The sequence below is a fragment of the Amblyomma mixtum genome, chromosome 4, assembly GCF_055824585.1.
Source record: "Amblyomma mixtum isolate Tamu chromosome 4, ASM5582458v1, whole genome shotgun sequence".
Classification (NCBI taxonomy): Eukaryota; Metazoa; Arthropoda; class Arachnida; order Ixodida; family Ixodidae; genus Amblyomma; species Amblyomma mixtum.
The window spans coordinates 153,090,485-153,107,557 of NC_143015.1; the positions used below are offsets into that span (position 1 = coordinate 153,090,485).

The 17,073-nt window shown below is 45.6% G+C and overlaps 1 protein-coding gene across 1 annotated transcript; it reads right to left on the minus strand.

The window, feature by feature from the left end:
- Positions 1-627: 627 nt before the first annotated feature.
- On the minus strand, positions 628-17,073 carry LOC149348827 (2-Hydroxyacid oxidase 1-like). Its single transcript, XM_089585916.1, has 9 exons — positions 16,908-17,073; positions 14,465-15,029; positions 12,128-12,279; positions 10,178-10,433; positions 6,978-7,147; positions 5,779-5,870; positions 3,813-3,971; positions 2,240-2,309; positions 628-978 (listed from the first exon to the last, which is right to left on the minus strand). The coding sequence occupies exons 1-9, from the start codon at positions 16,969-16,971 to the stop codon at positions 881-883; spliced, it is 1,626 nt and encodes a 541-aa protein (XP_089442042.1). The 5' UTR covers positions 16,972-17,073; the 3' UTR covers positions 628-880.

Consider the following 17,073-nt stretch of genomic DNA (forward strand, 5'->3'; position numbering starts at 1 on the left):
ATAACTACAAAGCCAAATGTTGTCACCACCACGTGACAATATTTTGTCCTGGTCCCGTGTTCGGGCCCGGGACCACCGCCTCAACACAGCAGTCACTCTGCCAAATAAGCTATTCAGGATGCCTAAGAGTTGTGAGCGCTATCGGGCCATAACTGATCAAGAATTCTTGGTGACGTTACTCCACAGATTTTATGGCAAATTCGCCAGGGTGGAGGACTGCAGTTAACGAAGTATTTACTCCGTTCCTCTTCATGGAGAAATTTCTAACAATCTACCGTACTAAGTCTCAGGCGCATTTCTCTGACTGACCTCTCGCTCAACGTAATAGTGATATGTTTCTTACCCTCATGCATGATCAGTTCTGTTTGCTATAGGTTTGGTTAAGTTTTGTTTATTAGGATTTAACGTCCCAAAGCAACTGAGGCTATGAGAGACGCTGTAGTGAAGGACTCCGGAAATTTAGACCACCTGATGTTCTTTAACGTGTACTGACATTGCAGTGCACAGACATCGCAGTGCAAAGAAAGCGATTTTAATTTCAGCGTTTGTGTTCTGCAAAACATGCTGATTCCAATCCACAATAACTTCAAAACAGCTCTCGGGAGCAGTGACATAAACTGAGGAACCCAATCGTGAACAGTCTTTTTTATTCATTTCTTTTATTTCACTGTGGTCACAAAAAGTATGCGCCGTTCGAGATGCTTTTATTCTGCAAATATTTCCTCTGAAACGTTAATGCAACCCGCCATGCGCTCAAAACACATTCAAGCGATGGTTGAAATGAATTTCTTTTTTGTTTCGTCGATTCCTTCCCCGCGCATTTCCTGTGGACTGCGCTGAACTCGAGGTCCTCTAAGCGAAGCTGCCTTTTTCATGCCTTTCACAGTTCTTTCCGAGGGAAGTTCCTCCACTTCGTCTGTGCGTAATGGCCCTGGTGAACCACGAAGCCCGCGTTCAGGTGGCTGGAATTCTGGCATCCTGCGTCGCAGGTAGACAGCACATGCTTTCAGGGTGCATGGGTGGTATACGAAAGACGGTCAAAGAGCAGCATGCCGTAGTCGGGCAAAAACAAAGATAAATGGCATATAAAGTACAAGACATCAGATTTAAAACCTACAGAAGCAATCCGCGGCATTTATTTGTCATTTACTTAAATATTCTGCGTATTAGTTTCGAACACCTGAGCTGCACTGCATCGTTGTGTGATTTATTTGCCTTCACTGTTTCGAATGCGTGATCCTTATTGTTTCAAGAAATGTTATTCCGTTCCTTTCGTTTTACAAGAAACCCTGTGGACTTTATTTCTTTAACGGTGCTCATATTACAGTCGCTTTCGCAAAGTCCAGGAAAGACTTGCAGTGCCCATAGTGGGGATCTATGGCACTTTTAGCCATTCTCTTTAAGCCATTCAAAATAACCGCGCGAGTGTGCACACGCTGTGAGTTATAGATGGAAGCGGCCTTTTGAAGTTAGTTGCTGCAAAGACTGCAGCCTGTTTTTTGTTTCTTTCTTTCACCGCATCCAATGCATATATGTGCCGCGTCCTTATGCTCGTATTGCAGAGTATTTTGTGATTTTTTTTTTAGCACTTGGGTGCTGCCGCCTTGTTTTCTGTTGTTCAGGCGTAGTTTTGCTTCCTTGTGAACGTCTGCCCGCGCGGTCTTTGTCACCGCTCCATTTTATGACATGTGCTTTGAGAGCTTTGGTTGATTCGGAATAAACCTTTGTTTCTATACTGCTTGTGGATGTCCCTCTTCGTCCCATGGCTCGCGGACCTGTTCCCTAGAAAACGTGGCCCTCAGTATGAGTATAGAAATAGAACTAGAACTAACTTTTTGGTTTGCGCTTCATAGATTTGCAGTTGCAAGTCGTCTTGAACCTGCATTTTTCTTGAAGGATGAACCACCAAGCCCACCAGGGCGTGTTACTCAATACATATGATGCTTTTCCCGCCCCCGCCTCCTGCTGTTACTTTTGTTTTGTTTTATTTCAAAACGCGTACATTAGGAACCCAGAAACCAGTCACGAATCCAGATTTTCACGAGCCCGTTTCACTGTCTCTGTCACAAAAATATCTTGAGTTATGTGCCGAATCTCAGCCTGACAAGCACGACCATCAAGGTACAAAATTATGCCTCATTGAGATATAATTAACGTGCACTAAACATGACATAACGGCGCATGTGAATGGTAGACGGCCTTTTGGCGTGCTCGTCGGAACCCATTTCAGCCAACTTACCAAGCAACTTCAATGTACGCTCGAATTCGCTCCTCAGGATATCGAGAATCCTGTCGACTCCCTGTTTGCCCTGCGGAAAAAGAAAAATGATTATTGCATATGCCTCGTAATTTTGGACTCAAGAAAAAGCCAATCGTTGCTGCGCCGAATTCCAGAAGCTTAATCCTTAGAGATATTTAGTTACGTTTTTTTATTGCTTTAAAGCATTGTAGGTTTATGAAAATTGCCTGCAACGTTGAAATGTTCTACCTTTTACCCATTGATGGTTATCAATGCAGTAATGTCTAGTACAAGTGACAAGAAAATAGATACCCCAGGCGATTTCCTCCCAAGTACACGCTGTGTGTCTAGAATTTCTCATTAGATTCTAACTATAATCCCAACAATATTAGCTTCGTGAATCTCTCTGTATAATATTTCTCTTTTATCTATTTCGAAATATATATATATTTATCCCTCTAACTACTTTACTGCCACAGTCTGAAATTTAAAAAGTATGAGTGCTATTTGTTTTTAGTAGCTAGCACGACGCTGTTGAAAGTTGGCACTTACTAGCCGGAGGGGAAATTATGAAAGTTAATCATCACGCCGTGTTACGTTAAAGAGTTTATGAAGAAGATATAAGCAGAGAACAGATCTAACGTTCAATTAGTTATACATTTTCTTTTTGTACCAACAGTGCGCAATCCAGCGTAGTATTCCTAAGTTGTAGTGGAATCCAACATACTGTGAACAAAGAAAGTTCGTTAAAGCAATAAGGAACCCGCAGAATATAACAATCGCTTGAAGAACGACGTTATCGTGCCTATAAAAAAATAGTTTTAACACGCTACTACAAGTAAGCTTCCTGATGATAAAGCAGCACGCGAAAACCGTTGCCGCAGCTGTTTCGTTTACTGCCTTATTGAAAATTTTAGTCCTAGTCTTTTGAGAGTACTAAGCAAAGAGTCACAAGACATGGTTGAATAGTGTCTTCATAAAGTTCACTCCACTCCAGACAGCTAACGAACTCTACCCAAGTCCAAACCCTAATTGGGAATTATAAAGCATTGTTTCCGCTAGTCTTGGAATATGTTGATATGAAACGAGAGAAGTAGCGCATGACGTCTTCCTCGGTACAAAATTTCTCGCTGAACACTTCAGTACAACAACAAAATAACCAATCATACATTTGTCCTGTTTGGTGCATAACATTATAAAGGATTGCAAAAGAACTATCAGAGATGAGCTTGTTCTGTTGCGTTGGCTCTGCGAACGTGAATTTCTTTTTTTTTTTTTTTGTGCGTGCGTCACGGGATGACGCAAGCACAAATAGACACCTTGAGCATGTCGTGTACCGTGTTACCGGAACCGGAGTACCGGAAGCCTGCGCGCCGCCAATGCGCATGCGCAAATTGCCTTGACGGCGCCAGATGGCGCCACATACCCGGAAGCTGTGCTCGCGCCCCCAGCGTCGGAACCAATCAGCGCGTGCTCAACGGCGGTGGGCGGGCTCCCGGAATTCCAGTAACGGTAACACGGTACGCGATATGCTCAAGGTGTCTAGTAAGAAGAGAGAAAGCTGGATCCTCACGTCGTAGGCCAGTCCCCAGACGATGGGTCTCCCCACGAACACCGCTCGAGCACCCAGGCTGAGAGCCTTGGCCACATCAGCGCCGCTGCGGACGCCACTGTCCAGGTAGATCTCCAGGCGGCCGCCCATCGCTGATACAATCTCGGGGAGGGCCTCGATCTGGGAGAGAGGCAATAGGAAGGTCGTAGAGTCTCCACACAGTGCCTAGAATGCGGTCCCAAGTAATGCTTTATTTGGGAATGTTCGTTCATTATTTAAAGGTACCCTACTCTTATAAAAATGGTCTCTAGACAGTCTATAGACTTCTTATAGAGTCTATTGCCTTTCTATAGATATTTCGTTTTGTCTATTCAAAGTCTGTAGGCTGTCATAGACAAAAGTGTACTAAAAGTGTATGGCCATAAATCTATAGATTGTCATAGACGCTCAATAGCATTTGTATTGCCTATAAACTGTTCTCTAGGATTTGTCTATAGAGAGTCTATAGACTTCATGGACAGAAGTCTATAGATAGTCTATAGACTTTATGGACAGAAGTCTATAGACTGTATAATTTTTTTTGTATGGGTAATGACAACTACACGCAATTACTGTTCTCAGAAAAAACTGGTTCTCTGGCTCTTTCTGGGTTTGTTAACGTTTGTCCGGCAGGACGATAAAATCATTAATGCTGATAAGATTCAAATTAGCAGACAACATGATGTCAAGAACCTGCGTTAGCAGGGATGATTTTGTCTTGATGCTTTTATGATTCAGGCTTTTAAAAATTGTGCTTTTTCAATTTTTCCACACCTGAATGCCTGGAAGTCGCATCATTTCATTTGTTTTTCTTTTGGTTGACTCACCTTGGCTTGCGTCAATGTTATTTGCGAAGAATCGAGTGCATGCCGCTACCGTTTCTGCGAGGTCATGATGGCCCGTCTCTATTCGTGGAAACTGACGTAATTGCTTACACCTATCAGCCACTCGCTGAGTGTTCTAACTTTTCTAAATACAACAGGCGCCGTTCTATCATAGTCGTCAGTTGTTCTTTCTGGCGGAGGACTTGTAATTTATCCGCAGGAGCATACCTGACGATCGGATTAATTGCAGCTGATTTATATTCCACTGCGTCCATTGCTTGCTCATTGTGGAATGAACGGCGGATGAAAGGATCCCGTTTCGTAGAGATAACGCCTTTCGCAGTTGCTGAAAACGGCACCCAAAAGTGTATGGCTTTTGGAAAAGGACGCTTTTTGCCCCGTTGTTTTTCTCGTCATCGCTATCAGCATCTCGTACTCCTTCCCTCAATCTTTCATACTTCTTTCTTGACTCGGTTAGCGTTAGGCAGAAATGTGAATGAGGCTTCTAGAACATGGCAGCGCCGCCGTTCTCCCCACTGTATGGAGATTATATTGGCGTAATGGAACATCTGTCACTATTGTAATAGATTTAATACAAGCAAATGTTTGGAATTAAACGCATACGGATGTAAAGCAGAGTATTTCAAGTAGGCAGGAGATTGGTGGGCATTTTCGTTTGAAAGAAGTTTGCGGGGATAACCTGGCTGCGGCTGGCAAAGGACAGGGTTAATTGGAGAGATATGGGAGAGGCATTTGCCCTGCGTAGTCAGGCTGATGATGATGATCAAACTTTGCAACGAAACACGCACACTGAAGAGGAGAAAATGCGAGGTCCTTTCGGCACTTCCGTGTACGTGTGCCGCTGCGGTTTTTCACCATCATTTCAAGGAGGTTTACGTCGACAAGAGACGTATTCATACAACTGGATCTGGCCGTTTTCTGTCTAACACAAGTCAAACTGAATACGAAGTTCGCCTTTTCCCTGCACTGCCTTAGCGGGTAAACGATGGCAGCGCCTCTCATCTGTTCGCGGTGGTACTGAGAAACTCTAATGTATTTGCATGGCCTCCGAGATCACCAGGTTATGATCGTCTTGGAGGCCATGATATTAGGGCAGTACTCACAGAGGCCGGAGATCCATCCAGCTGTCGTCCTCCATGGTTGGACACTATTATAGCGTCCGCTCCATGATGGTAGGCCGAGATAGCTGCCTCTCCTACAAAGAGAGAAAAAAGAACAGGGATGATGCCTGGACATCAATGTCATTTGCATTACAGGGGCACCCAGCGCATATTGAAGTTTGCCTGTATCGATAGAGTACGTGTTCTAACAGCGAGAGGCTACTTTTTGAGAAAAAGGGTGCGTCGATAAGTTGTAAGCTACGAACAGTACAAAGATAAAATACAGGTGTCGCCACCACTGGTCGTTCCCGCAAGCAGCATGTTAATTTAAACCAAGGATCCCTAAGGCTTAGCTGCGAAACCACTTATGGGGCAGTGATCACGGAGTCCTTCATTGTCTTGACGTGTTTCAAGTGAATGACGTGTTTCAAGTGAAGATCTTCTATTTCAAAATTCAATATTTTCGGCAACAAATGCGTGTTTAGCGGCCGAAAAAACATTAGCACGGACAGAAAGAGAAGTAGAATTGATTTTTTCTAAGGGCAAGATTTTGATGAAACCCGCCTCCCGAATGGCATTACAGTTGTGGGAGAGGTATAATAGGAAATAAATAGGCAGAGTAAAATCGACACAACAAATATACAATGAAAAAATGGAAATAAATTCAGTTACGCTATATATAACAATTACGCGAAGATGCACTATTGGTCTAAAACTAGGATAGAAAATTCTATACCTACTCTTTAATCACGCAGAAAGCCCCAGAAGCAATAGAAGCATTTTCATTTTATGCAACCTGTAGAAATCATAACCAATTATGTTTAAGTTCGTAGGTGCTTGAATTATTACTTTAAACAAAAACAGAGCTTTAAAGAGAACTTCACTCCACAGACTGACACGTTTGCGAAGAGACGGTAGAGATAGTGCAGTGATTGTTTTTTCGCATTAGAGAGATTAAGCACGCAACAGAATTCGTCCATATTTTACTTCATCGAGTATGTTCTGCGCTGGCGATAACCCTATGTTTAGACTGTGTTAGTAGCTCTTCGTGGCTACGTAGAAATTAAAGACTTATTCAAGAAATACAAATTCACAAGTTGCGATACCAGGATCACTGCAGAATTATCTTCCAGTCCGTATCACGCCAAGACGTCAGTATTATACGGAGCTAAGCATTCAGTGTGGTCATCTTAGAAACTCACTTGTGAGCAGCCCCTTGACGACAACAGGCAGTCCGGTGATCCTCTTCAGCCAGCTAATGTCGTCCCAGGAGACGGCCCGCGAGAGGAACTCGTCCGCTTGCTTTTCGGAGCTCGTCTCGGAGCTCGACTTGGAGCTAGACGCCGGTGGCCAGCCTTTTAGGTTGGCGAACCTGCGTTAAGCCGTTGGTGAGGAATTCGTTGCCAGCACGATTCTTCAACATAACGCCGAACCAGTGCGGCGCGCATGGAATAGGCATGTTGAACAGTGCTAACTGAATTTTAGGCTAAGGCGCAACTTTGCATCAGCAACCACTTCACTAAAACTTACTCTGTACAAAACACTCGTCTGTCCTAAATTAGAATCTGCGTCCGCCATATATTATCCTGTTCATTCTAATCTCCTCACTTCGCTTGAAAGCATCCGGAATTTATCCTGTATAATTATTCACGTCATTGCAGCGTCACGTCCATGAAAAATACACTTATTCTGCCTGACCTTTCTCTACGTCGCAAGTACTTTTGCCTATGTCTTTTTCACAAAATATACTAGTATAATCCATTCCTCAAAGAAAATGTTCTCGTCACACCCAGCTACATCTCATCTCTCATCGACCATCAATACAAGGTTGAAGTGCCAACTTGCCGTATTAATTCGTATCACACCTCCTTTTTGGCCAATACCAGCTACTGAATGGAACCGCCTTCCTGCCTCCAGTCTCCATTTGGGATACCATTCAGTTCAAGATCGCCCCACCGCGGTGGCTCAGTGGTTACGGCCTTCGGCTGCTGACCCGAAAGATGCGGGTTCGATCCCGGCCGCGGCGGCAAAATTTTCATGAAGGCGAAATTCTAGAGGCTCGTGTGCTGTGCGATGTCAGTGCACGTTAAAGAATCCCAGGTGGTCGAAATTTCCGGAGCCGTTCACTACTGCGTCCCTCATAGCCTGGGTTGCCTCGGGACGTTAAACCCAATAAACCAAACGAAAACCACTTCAAGATCGTGAATGAAAGTACATTATAGTCTGTTGTTGTTGTTGTTGTTGTCCTGCAACTAATGCATCAAACTCATTACTCTTTTCTGTACTGCCTACACGTCTCGAAAGTATGCATGATACATAATAAATAAATAATAATCCGAGCAGTGTCGTTATTTAAGCCGTAGTAGACTGCCGCACCGGATCGATGTTATACAGGCGAAGCCCGCAGCCACTCTTAACACGCACATTTTTGACCAGAAGACATGTGTACAGACTCCAAATCTTTGCCGTACAAAACCTTTCGCGCTATGACAATAGACAAAATGGACAACAAATGGGAAATGGAAAATAGACTGCTTACAGAATACGGCCCCTGTCGCCGAATGCCCTCGGCAACGGACTGTGCACTTATCTTCAGTTCACTCGACGATTGCACTCCCGCTGTCAAGCCTTATCATCGCCAGGCTTCGCCAAACCAAGCAAAATATGTGCTCACACTACAGCCTCCGCGCCGTTCCGTTCGTCTACCGCCGACGGCACTCGCCCGTTCTGTCGTCGCCAAGTTTCTTCAGTCCCAAGTTCAAGTTCCTCTCCACTCAAATCCACTCCTCTCAAATCCACTACCTCTAAATTTCCGCTAGAATATATCAACTCGATCGTGCTCGTTACCGTGACCCCTAACACTCTTCTCCGTTTCTCTACATTAAAGGGGTCGTCATCATCATCATCATCATCAACCTGACTATGCCTCCTGCAGGGCAAAGGCCTCTCCCATATCTCTCCGATTAACCCTGTCCTTTGCCAGTTGCGGCCAAAGTACCAACGCAAACTTCTTGATCTCATTCGCCCACCGAACTTTCTGACGCCCCCTGCTACTTTGCCTTCTCTTGGAATCCACTCCTTTACCCTTAAGGACCAGCGGTTATCTTGCCTTCGCAATACATGCCCTGCCCAGCCCCGCTTCTTCCTCTTGATTTCAATTAGGATGTCATTAACGCGTGTTTGTTCCCTCACCCACTCCGCCCGCTTCCGATCTCCCAACGTTGCACCTATCATTTTTCTTTCCATAGCTCGCTGCGTTGTCCTTAACTTAAGCTGAACCCTCTTTGTTAGCCTCCACGTTTCTGCCCCATAGGTGAGCACCGGTAAGATAAAACTGTAGTATACTTTTCTTTTGAGGGATATTGGTTAAAGGGGTAGGACACAAAATTTCAAATGCAAAGAAACGACATGATTTTTTTCACGAACGTAAACAAATCGCTTCTAGAAAATTTAAGCCGTAGGAGTGGAGTGGAACATAATTATTATGTTCTTGAATGGTGCCCGAGGAGCCACTCGGCATTTCCACCCGCATCGAGTGACGTTAAATTGGATTCGCCCCAATTACTCTTACATCACCGAAGCAAGTGAGTGTTAGAGGAACAACCCGTGCTTGCCGGCGACGCCGACCTTATCAGGGACGCGGTAGGGCACACTAGCTGGTCGACTGTGACGTCAATGTCCGCTTCAGCGCTGGCGCCGACCGAGACCGAGACTGCCGATACAAAATCTTTGTAATTAACTATTAACGCTGCAATGTGGTGTTATGAGCTCATTTTCATGAATATTAGGCGCATAAGCCTGTTTCGAGGTAAAAAAAAAAACGGACACCCAGTAATATTGTGTCTGTACCCTTTTAGGCGAAAGCCTTTACTGGCTCAAACTGGCAGACAAAATTCTGTCACACTATAGCTGTCAATCATACTGATGACGTCATCAATGGTGTGGTATGTCGTAGCCATGAATACTCATGTCTTGGTCATTAAGTTCATTGCGTAATCAGTAGGCGTTAATTAATAAGTAATCACTGAAAAGTAATTAATCACTAATTAATGATTAGTCATTAATTAGGTGCTACGTCATTCAATGGTGCCGTCACCAGTGCCACTGATGACGTCACTGAGTTAGAGTCGCTTCTCTCTACTGCGCATGGGCTTGCCGCTAGGTGGCGCCACTACAACGCGCCCTACCAGAGGCAAAGTGGTGCGGAAAAGGCGTTCGCCTCTACGCACTTTAGGCAGTCAAACTGCCCCCTGAAATTTCTTAAGCTTCATGGTTACTTAAACCAATAATAACCTTCTGTTTCTTCATGCTTGATAAATCGGACAATTTTAAGGCTCTCATCTCTCCAGTCCTGCGAGGCTCCTAGCAGATGCAGAGGTGCAACTGAGGCGTACACACTCACGTGGTGTTTGCCGGTTTGACGACGCGGTTCCTGACCGGTTCCAGCTTGTGGCCGACCACGGGCGAGTCCGCCGTGAGCACGATGGCAGAGTAGCCGACCCGTGAGGCCCGCTTGACCAGCCACTCGGTGAGGGCCCGGTCTCGGAACATGTACGTCTGGAACCAGAGCAGGCAGCGGGGCGCCCGCCTGCGCACGTCTTCCAGCTTGGTGGTGCTGAACGAGCTGAGAATCATGACCGTCTCGGCTTCCTGGGCGGCTGCGAAATGCGGAGAAAAATCGAGATTTGGGTGCCTTGTCATGGCCATATGATCTCTGAAGAGATGAAATCCAGGGTTTGACGGAAACCCGTCTGGTCGGGTACGTTCATGGGGGAAATTCTTCAAGCGCCAACCAATCGTTCTAAAAAATGACGTTTCGGCCCTACTACAAGCACCCCCCCCCCTTCGGCCCTTGTTAATTTAAGTTGTCGATAATGGTACGTTCACTTCTCTAGCTCTATCGGAAGCTTATGAGGACAGAAACTTTTGGTACAGCCTAGTAGGCTCACTGGTGGATCTTGGTCCCAATGGGGCCTTCATTCCTTGCTGGCTAGTTAAAGTTTTACAGCTCTACTTCTCTGAGTTTTGTTTGTCACTTCCACCTAATACAGTTAAGGAAGGAAATTGGACGAATTGGTGCCTCATCTTGTAAACTTAACGGCACCATAAAAGACAAAGACAAAGAAGAAGCACACAGAATAATCTGTCTCTCTATTCTTTCACTACTTCCTTCTGTCATGCTGTGGTTGAGCTGTCCATTGAGAATTAAAATAGCCCCTAAAACCACGTATCATATTTGGCGCCTTCTAAGATGCGGCTGTTTGGCCAGCCACGGCCTATCTATCTTACTTGACACGGCTGTCGTGTGCAGCTTAAATGTTTCGTATTGCTTTGCTAGCGTAAACGTTGTCAGTCGTTTTACTGGTAGACACATAACCTGCTTTCCTGACCACTACCAGCTGGCGCCATCTCTTGGCTGCCAATAGCGGACACAGCGTAAGCTAAAGGAAGAATCTCAATCTGTATTTGAGAGAGAACTAAATGGCGCACGAAGGTGTGGATGCTGGCGACTTACTCTTCCTACAGGCTACAGAATCTGACTGATAAATTACTTCCTGCGCTGCGATCGAAGATTTTGGACGGGCATAGGAATTCAACGGTTTCTACTAAGCATTCGAAGTGTCTGCGAATTGATAATTAGCAGAATTACAAGCTGATTTCTAATGCTTAGCGCCATACACCACGCGGTTGGAGATGCAAAAACCAGATGCGATTTCGCAAATTCCTGAGCTTGCACGAAATTCGCAACGTCATTCGCAATTCGAATTACGTTACGAAACGTAATTCGCAATTCGTTATTCGAAATTCGCACGAAATTCGCAATTCGCCATGCACCAGGTGGTTGGAGATGCAAAAACCAGAAGCGATTTCGCAAATTCCCTGAGCTTGCACGAAATTCGCAACGTTAAAAAGCATTTGATTACACTAAAATAATGTACGCACCGATTTCTTATAGCATTGTAAATGCGCTAATTGTTTTGTAGCGAAAGCTACACTACTATATCATCATCATCATCATCAGCCTCACTACGCCCACTGCAGGGCTGGTGTTGCTACGCACAAATACCTAACCATGTGCAGTCCACTTAGTGGACCACATTTGACCTTGAACTTTGTCCTTCAACTTTGACCATGACATTTGACCTTGAACTTAATCTTGAACTCTTACATTGAATTTGAAAGGTCAAAATTCAATTCACAGTTGTGACGTCAAGTATGGGGTATATATAACAAGAGCTGTGCGCTTGACCTAGTCAGACGCTATGGAGGAAGGAGAGTACGCTCAGGAGCGCACGTCTTCGAACATTGCGGCAAATCGCTTCCGTATAATGCATCCTGGATTATGACGTACCTAAGGCAGTCCCGGTCTCACCATGCGGGTGGGCCAACGCGTGCATGGCTGCGGGTGCGAATCCAATGGGCATCGAAATCCGACGTCCCAAAACCGTGGTCGTCATGTTGACCTCTTGCACGTCCACCAGGGGCCGAGGTCGGAAGCGGAGCCTGAAGGTGAAAAGCAGCGTGCATCATCTTTGAGTATTATTGACTTTATAAAGGTAGAGAGAGGGTGCGGTAGATGGTCCTTGGCGATCACAAAATGAACAAGGGAGGGGAAAACCTCAGGTTGCTTGAGCCAACGTTTCGACAAGGGGACCTGTCTTCGTCTGGGCCCAGACGAAGACAAGTCCCCTTGTCGAAACGTTGGCTCAAGCAACCTGAGGTTTTCCCCTCCCTTGTTCATTTTGTGTCTTTAAAAAGGTATTTTAATCGCGCTTTGGAAACATTTTTCTGCCGGGTCAGTCAAATGTATGTCGCTCTGCTACCAGGTCACGGTTTCAGGGAATGTAATCACTGATTTTTAAAAATAGGTTTTTTGAGGTAAAGAGAAGCTTTTTGCGGTATAGCAATACCAGTGTTGGTGTATGACAAAAAAAAAAACAGGCGAATCACGTTAACTACTAAAGTGATTAACTAGATTCTAATAGTTAACCATTCAAATACTACCGATAGGCTCTGTGTTCTGTGCGATGTCAGCGCAGAGCCTTTTTAATAAAATATACTGCCCACAGTTCGAGGGTGCGATGTGGCTGCGAGGCCTAGTTGTGGCGTCCTTGTCTTCCAAGCGCGTTTGCTGCGAGGGTATACAGGGTGAGGGATATAGTCTCTCTTACTCTCGGCCTCAAGCGTCCAATGAACATGAAAAAATTTTTGCGTTATCCCATGCCCAACAAAAGCAATTTTCAGCTGAAATCCTTTATGAACGCAGTTTTTTTTTCATATAATGCAAGATTTCATTGTAGCAATGAACATATCCTCAGATCATCCCACGGCAGTCTTGTATTTTTTTTTTCTATTAGCGTTTTTGCTATCGTCAAAACCGTCCCCCATTGTTTTTCTATGGCAGTCTTAACTGTTGAATGCGATCGATGGAAGCACTTTAATAAAAAGATTTTGGTACTTATCACAAGAATGGACCATTATCTTCAATATTTCGATAACAGCCTCTTACAATTTTCCATTTTTTTTGGCAGAGAATGTTGGACTTGGCCGACAAAAAAAGCTCGCGAGTCCACTTTGTGTTTTGGAACGAGGCGCACGCGGTGACCAGCGCGCAATTTTTATAGTTGCTCTTTGAAAGACTAACAGTTATGGAAACCACGACAACCAGTTATGTTCTTTACCAGGGTCGTATTGGGGACGCGCTTCCTCACTGACTCTTCTCGGCCGCCGCGGTGGCTCAGTGGCTATGGTGCTCGGCTGCTGACCCAAAAGACGCGGGTTCGATCCCGGCCGCGGCGGCTGGAATTTCTTTGGAGGAGAAATTCTAGAGGCCCGTGTACTGTGCGATGTCAGTGCACGTTAAAGAACCCCAGGTGGTCGAAATTTCCGGAGCCCTCCACTACGGCGTCTCTCATAGCCTTAGTCGCTTTGGGACGTTAAACCCCATAAACCAAACCATCACTGACTCGTCTGAAAACTGCAATAAATACATGATAGCTTTTAACCCTTTCTTTGCGCAAAGCTAAGAAAATTATACTTACAACTCATCTGCATCCTCACCCTTCAGCTTTGCCATGCCCAACTAAATCCTGGATCCAGAGATGGGCCATCCTCGAGAACTCCTCGGCGCATGTACAGTCATCAAAGTTATGAGTGGGAACACGGCAGCGCGTGGCAGATAGCCTCGAACCCTACTAGTGGCGATACGTGGCGCCCGCCTTTATAAACAAAGCGGAAAGGGAGATGTGTTCTTCGGCTTGACGGAAGCAGGCAAGCCGGCGTAACTCTTTCCACCACGTTGCAGAAAAGCAGCCGCCGCGTATCGCCACAAGTAGTGCTGGAGGCTATCTGCCAGGCGCTCCCGTGTTCACGCTCATAAACGCGGCCGCGGAGCTGCCGCAGTCCCGCAGTCCCCAAAGAAACGCCCGCACCGCGGCGCACCAGTCGGCGGAAAATGGCCGCGCCCAGGAGCGGCTCTGGATTCTGGTCTATAGCTCAGGCCCACAAGAACGACATTTGTCTTCGAAAGCAACGCGGGAACACTTCATTGCAGCTGCTGAACTTATGCCTTCGGTGACGCGACGCTTTGCGGAAATTCTTCGCGCACTTATCAGTGCAGAACAAAGCAGATATTGGTCCTTACTTTGCGCTATCACAACGCTATACATCGCCTATCTTTCACACTGACCTTGCGAAGGCCGCCGTGTTCTCCTTGAGCGTCTGTTGTCGGTCTGCCCCCGAAAAGAAGTACCTCTTGGCCTGCGGCTCCAAAGTGACCCTAGCCACTCGCTCCACGTCGGCGATGGTTATCACGGCGTGCTCCTTCACCTTTGCGACGTCGGACGACAGCGCCACATCCAGGCTGCCGGCGCCGGTTCCGAAGTCCTCGTCCGACCTCAGCCCGATGTCCAGGTCCAGATGGTCCGCGACCACTTCCAGATGCCTGGCGTACTCGTCGCTGAGCTCTGCGCTGTCGCTGTTCCTATCCTGGGGTCTCGGTTCACCAGCTGGAACGTCGCTTCTGTTGGCTCCTCGGGGACCTCCCGCGTTTTCTGTAACAGCTGCCTCTAGATGTGAACTGTCTTCGACGCTACGGCTTTGACGTCGACTAGGTATGGCGGCATCAACTTTGAAAGGGTGGCTGCTTGAACCGTGTGAATCGTGGGACGCTGGTCCTTTGTGTTTGAGGGGGCAGTCATGTTTCCAGAGGGGAGATGCAGCCTGAGATGGATTACTGGGGCTGGCGTTGGTATCTGGAATGTAAACGGAAGCAAGGTGAGAAATCTAGGGGAGATTTTTACAAATGCGACGACACACTGCGGCGGTGCGGCGAACTAGTACGACATCGATCGGCGCATCCGGAACCACGTCATTTACTCCTTTGCAAGTGCTTCGCCGGTGCATTCACACGTTCTTGACATTGTTTCCTTGTAACAATGTATGTTAGGATCTTTGTTAAATGGGTAATTGCGCAAGGGGTGTGGTAATCACTGGGTCGCGCTAACATGCGAAGAAAATTTCGCTTCTAGTTCTGTTACTCACCGGTTGTACAAGTCCTCATAATCGATGTCATTGGGGATATTAAATTATCTCCAAATCGTGCGTCCGCCGTCTACCAATCCGTTTTCCCGTTACCCGATTTCAAACGACAGAAAGCGATTTTTTTTCCTTTTCTTTCGTTCATTCCTTTACATCATCAAGAAGTGAAAGACTGGCTCACACGAGGTTGCCACCACTCTTAAATAATAGCAAGTTTGTCGTGAAACCTAAAAAAAAACGTGGTTCTGTTTTAGTTAATGCAAGCCGAAGCCTAAGAGGTCCTGCTAAGTTGTTTATTTGACCCGCTAGGACCATGGTGTATAAGAGAGCCGTAGACGACAAGCAACCTTGATAAGATAGCAGATTCAGTACTTTCTTTTGTGCCTTGTTGCTTATCTGGTTTCCGCCGCTGACTCCTATGTGCATGGAACTATCAATGAAGAAGTTCGTTGTACATCAGCAAAAAAGGCCTCATGACTGCCTGACATTATTTTTTGTTTTATCGAAATGTTTATAATAAATCTGGCCGGTTCCGCACTATTAAGCCACGAAAAAGCTGAATGAACATGTCATTTCAGATGTACTTGCAACCACGCAAAATAGGGTGTGTTTGATAGTATCGGAGGAGTTGACCGATGCGGTTTTTCCAATTAACCAATACAGCATGCGCTTTGAACAAGCTAAAAAAACTAAGTTTAGTTAGAGAAATTGAGTAAAGTAAGGTTGTTTAAGCAAAGTCTTCTTGGGTGAGATGAAATTTGCCACAAAGTAGCTAGTAATAAAAGCACAACGTCGCCAAAATGTGAGTGAATAAAAGAGAAGACAACTTGGCTTCTTGCGGCTCTAAAAAATTAATCCCGGCTAAAAGTATTACAGTATATATGTCGAACATTCTTGGGCAAAAATTCTAAATATTGGAAGACTGTAGGGTACTGATATAGAATTTTTTAAGATAATAGTCCATTCTTCTGATATGTAGCAAGATATATCTTTATTAGTACCCCTATCGCTCGCATCGAGCTGTTAAGACCCATAGAAAGCCAATGGGGAACGCTTTCGACGACAGCAGGAACGTTAATAACAAAAAATTCATGCCTGCCGACGAGAGGTCTGCGGATATAATGAATTTTTATAGTGAAATCTCGCAATGTATGAAAAAAATTGTGCTCATAAGCTCTTTCCCGTTCAAAAATGCCTTTGTCCAGAATTGTTGAGTGCGAATACAGCTTTTGCGTCACAAAGCTGAACAAAAAAACCTAACAGCAAGACAACGCCGAAAACAGACTTTATGCGCCTCTTTACCCAAATAAGCCGACCTATAAAACAAAAACGCGATGTTCACAACAAAACAAAACAAAACCTGCGAGTTCCAAGACGGCATTCCTATTAGTCAGCAAGCATTGGATGTCAAACATGTTCGCATGCGTAGCGAAAGGGTAAAGGACGAGAAGTAATAGGAGGAACAAAATGCCATTCACAAACAGGACTTCTGGTTTCATTGAGGAGGCACTAAACCTCTTCTGACCACGAAACCAAAACCCGGCAACAAGAGAGAAAATAAAAAAGAGCAACTCCATACAGCGGTCACTCACACTTCAGCAGTAGAACGAGACAGACCGCCACCACGAAAAGGCCGGCGAACTTGCGGAGGAGCATGGTCACGTGGTCTGGTTGCGATCCGCCGGGCAGCGTGACGTCTATTCCAGTTCAGTGCAGCTGACGTTACTGAGGAAGGTCGCTGCTCGGCCTTGTGGTACC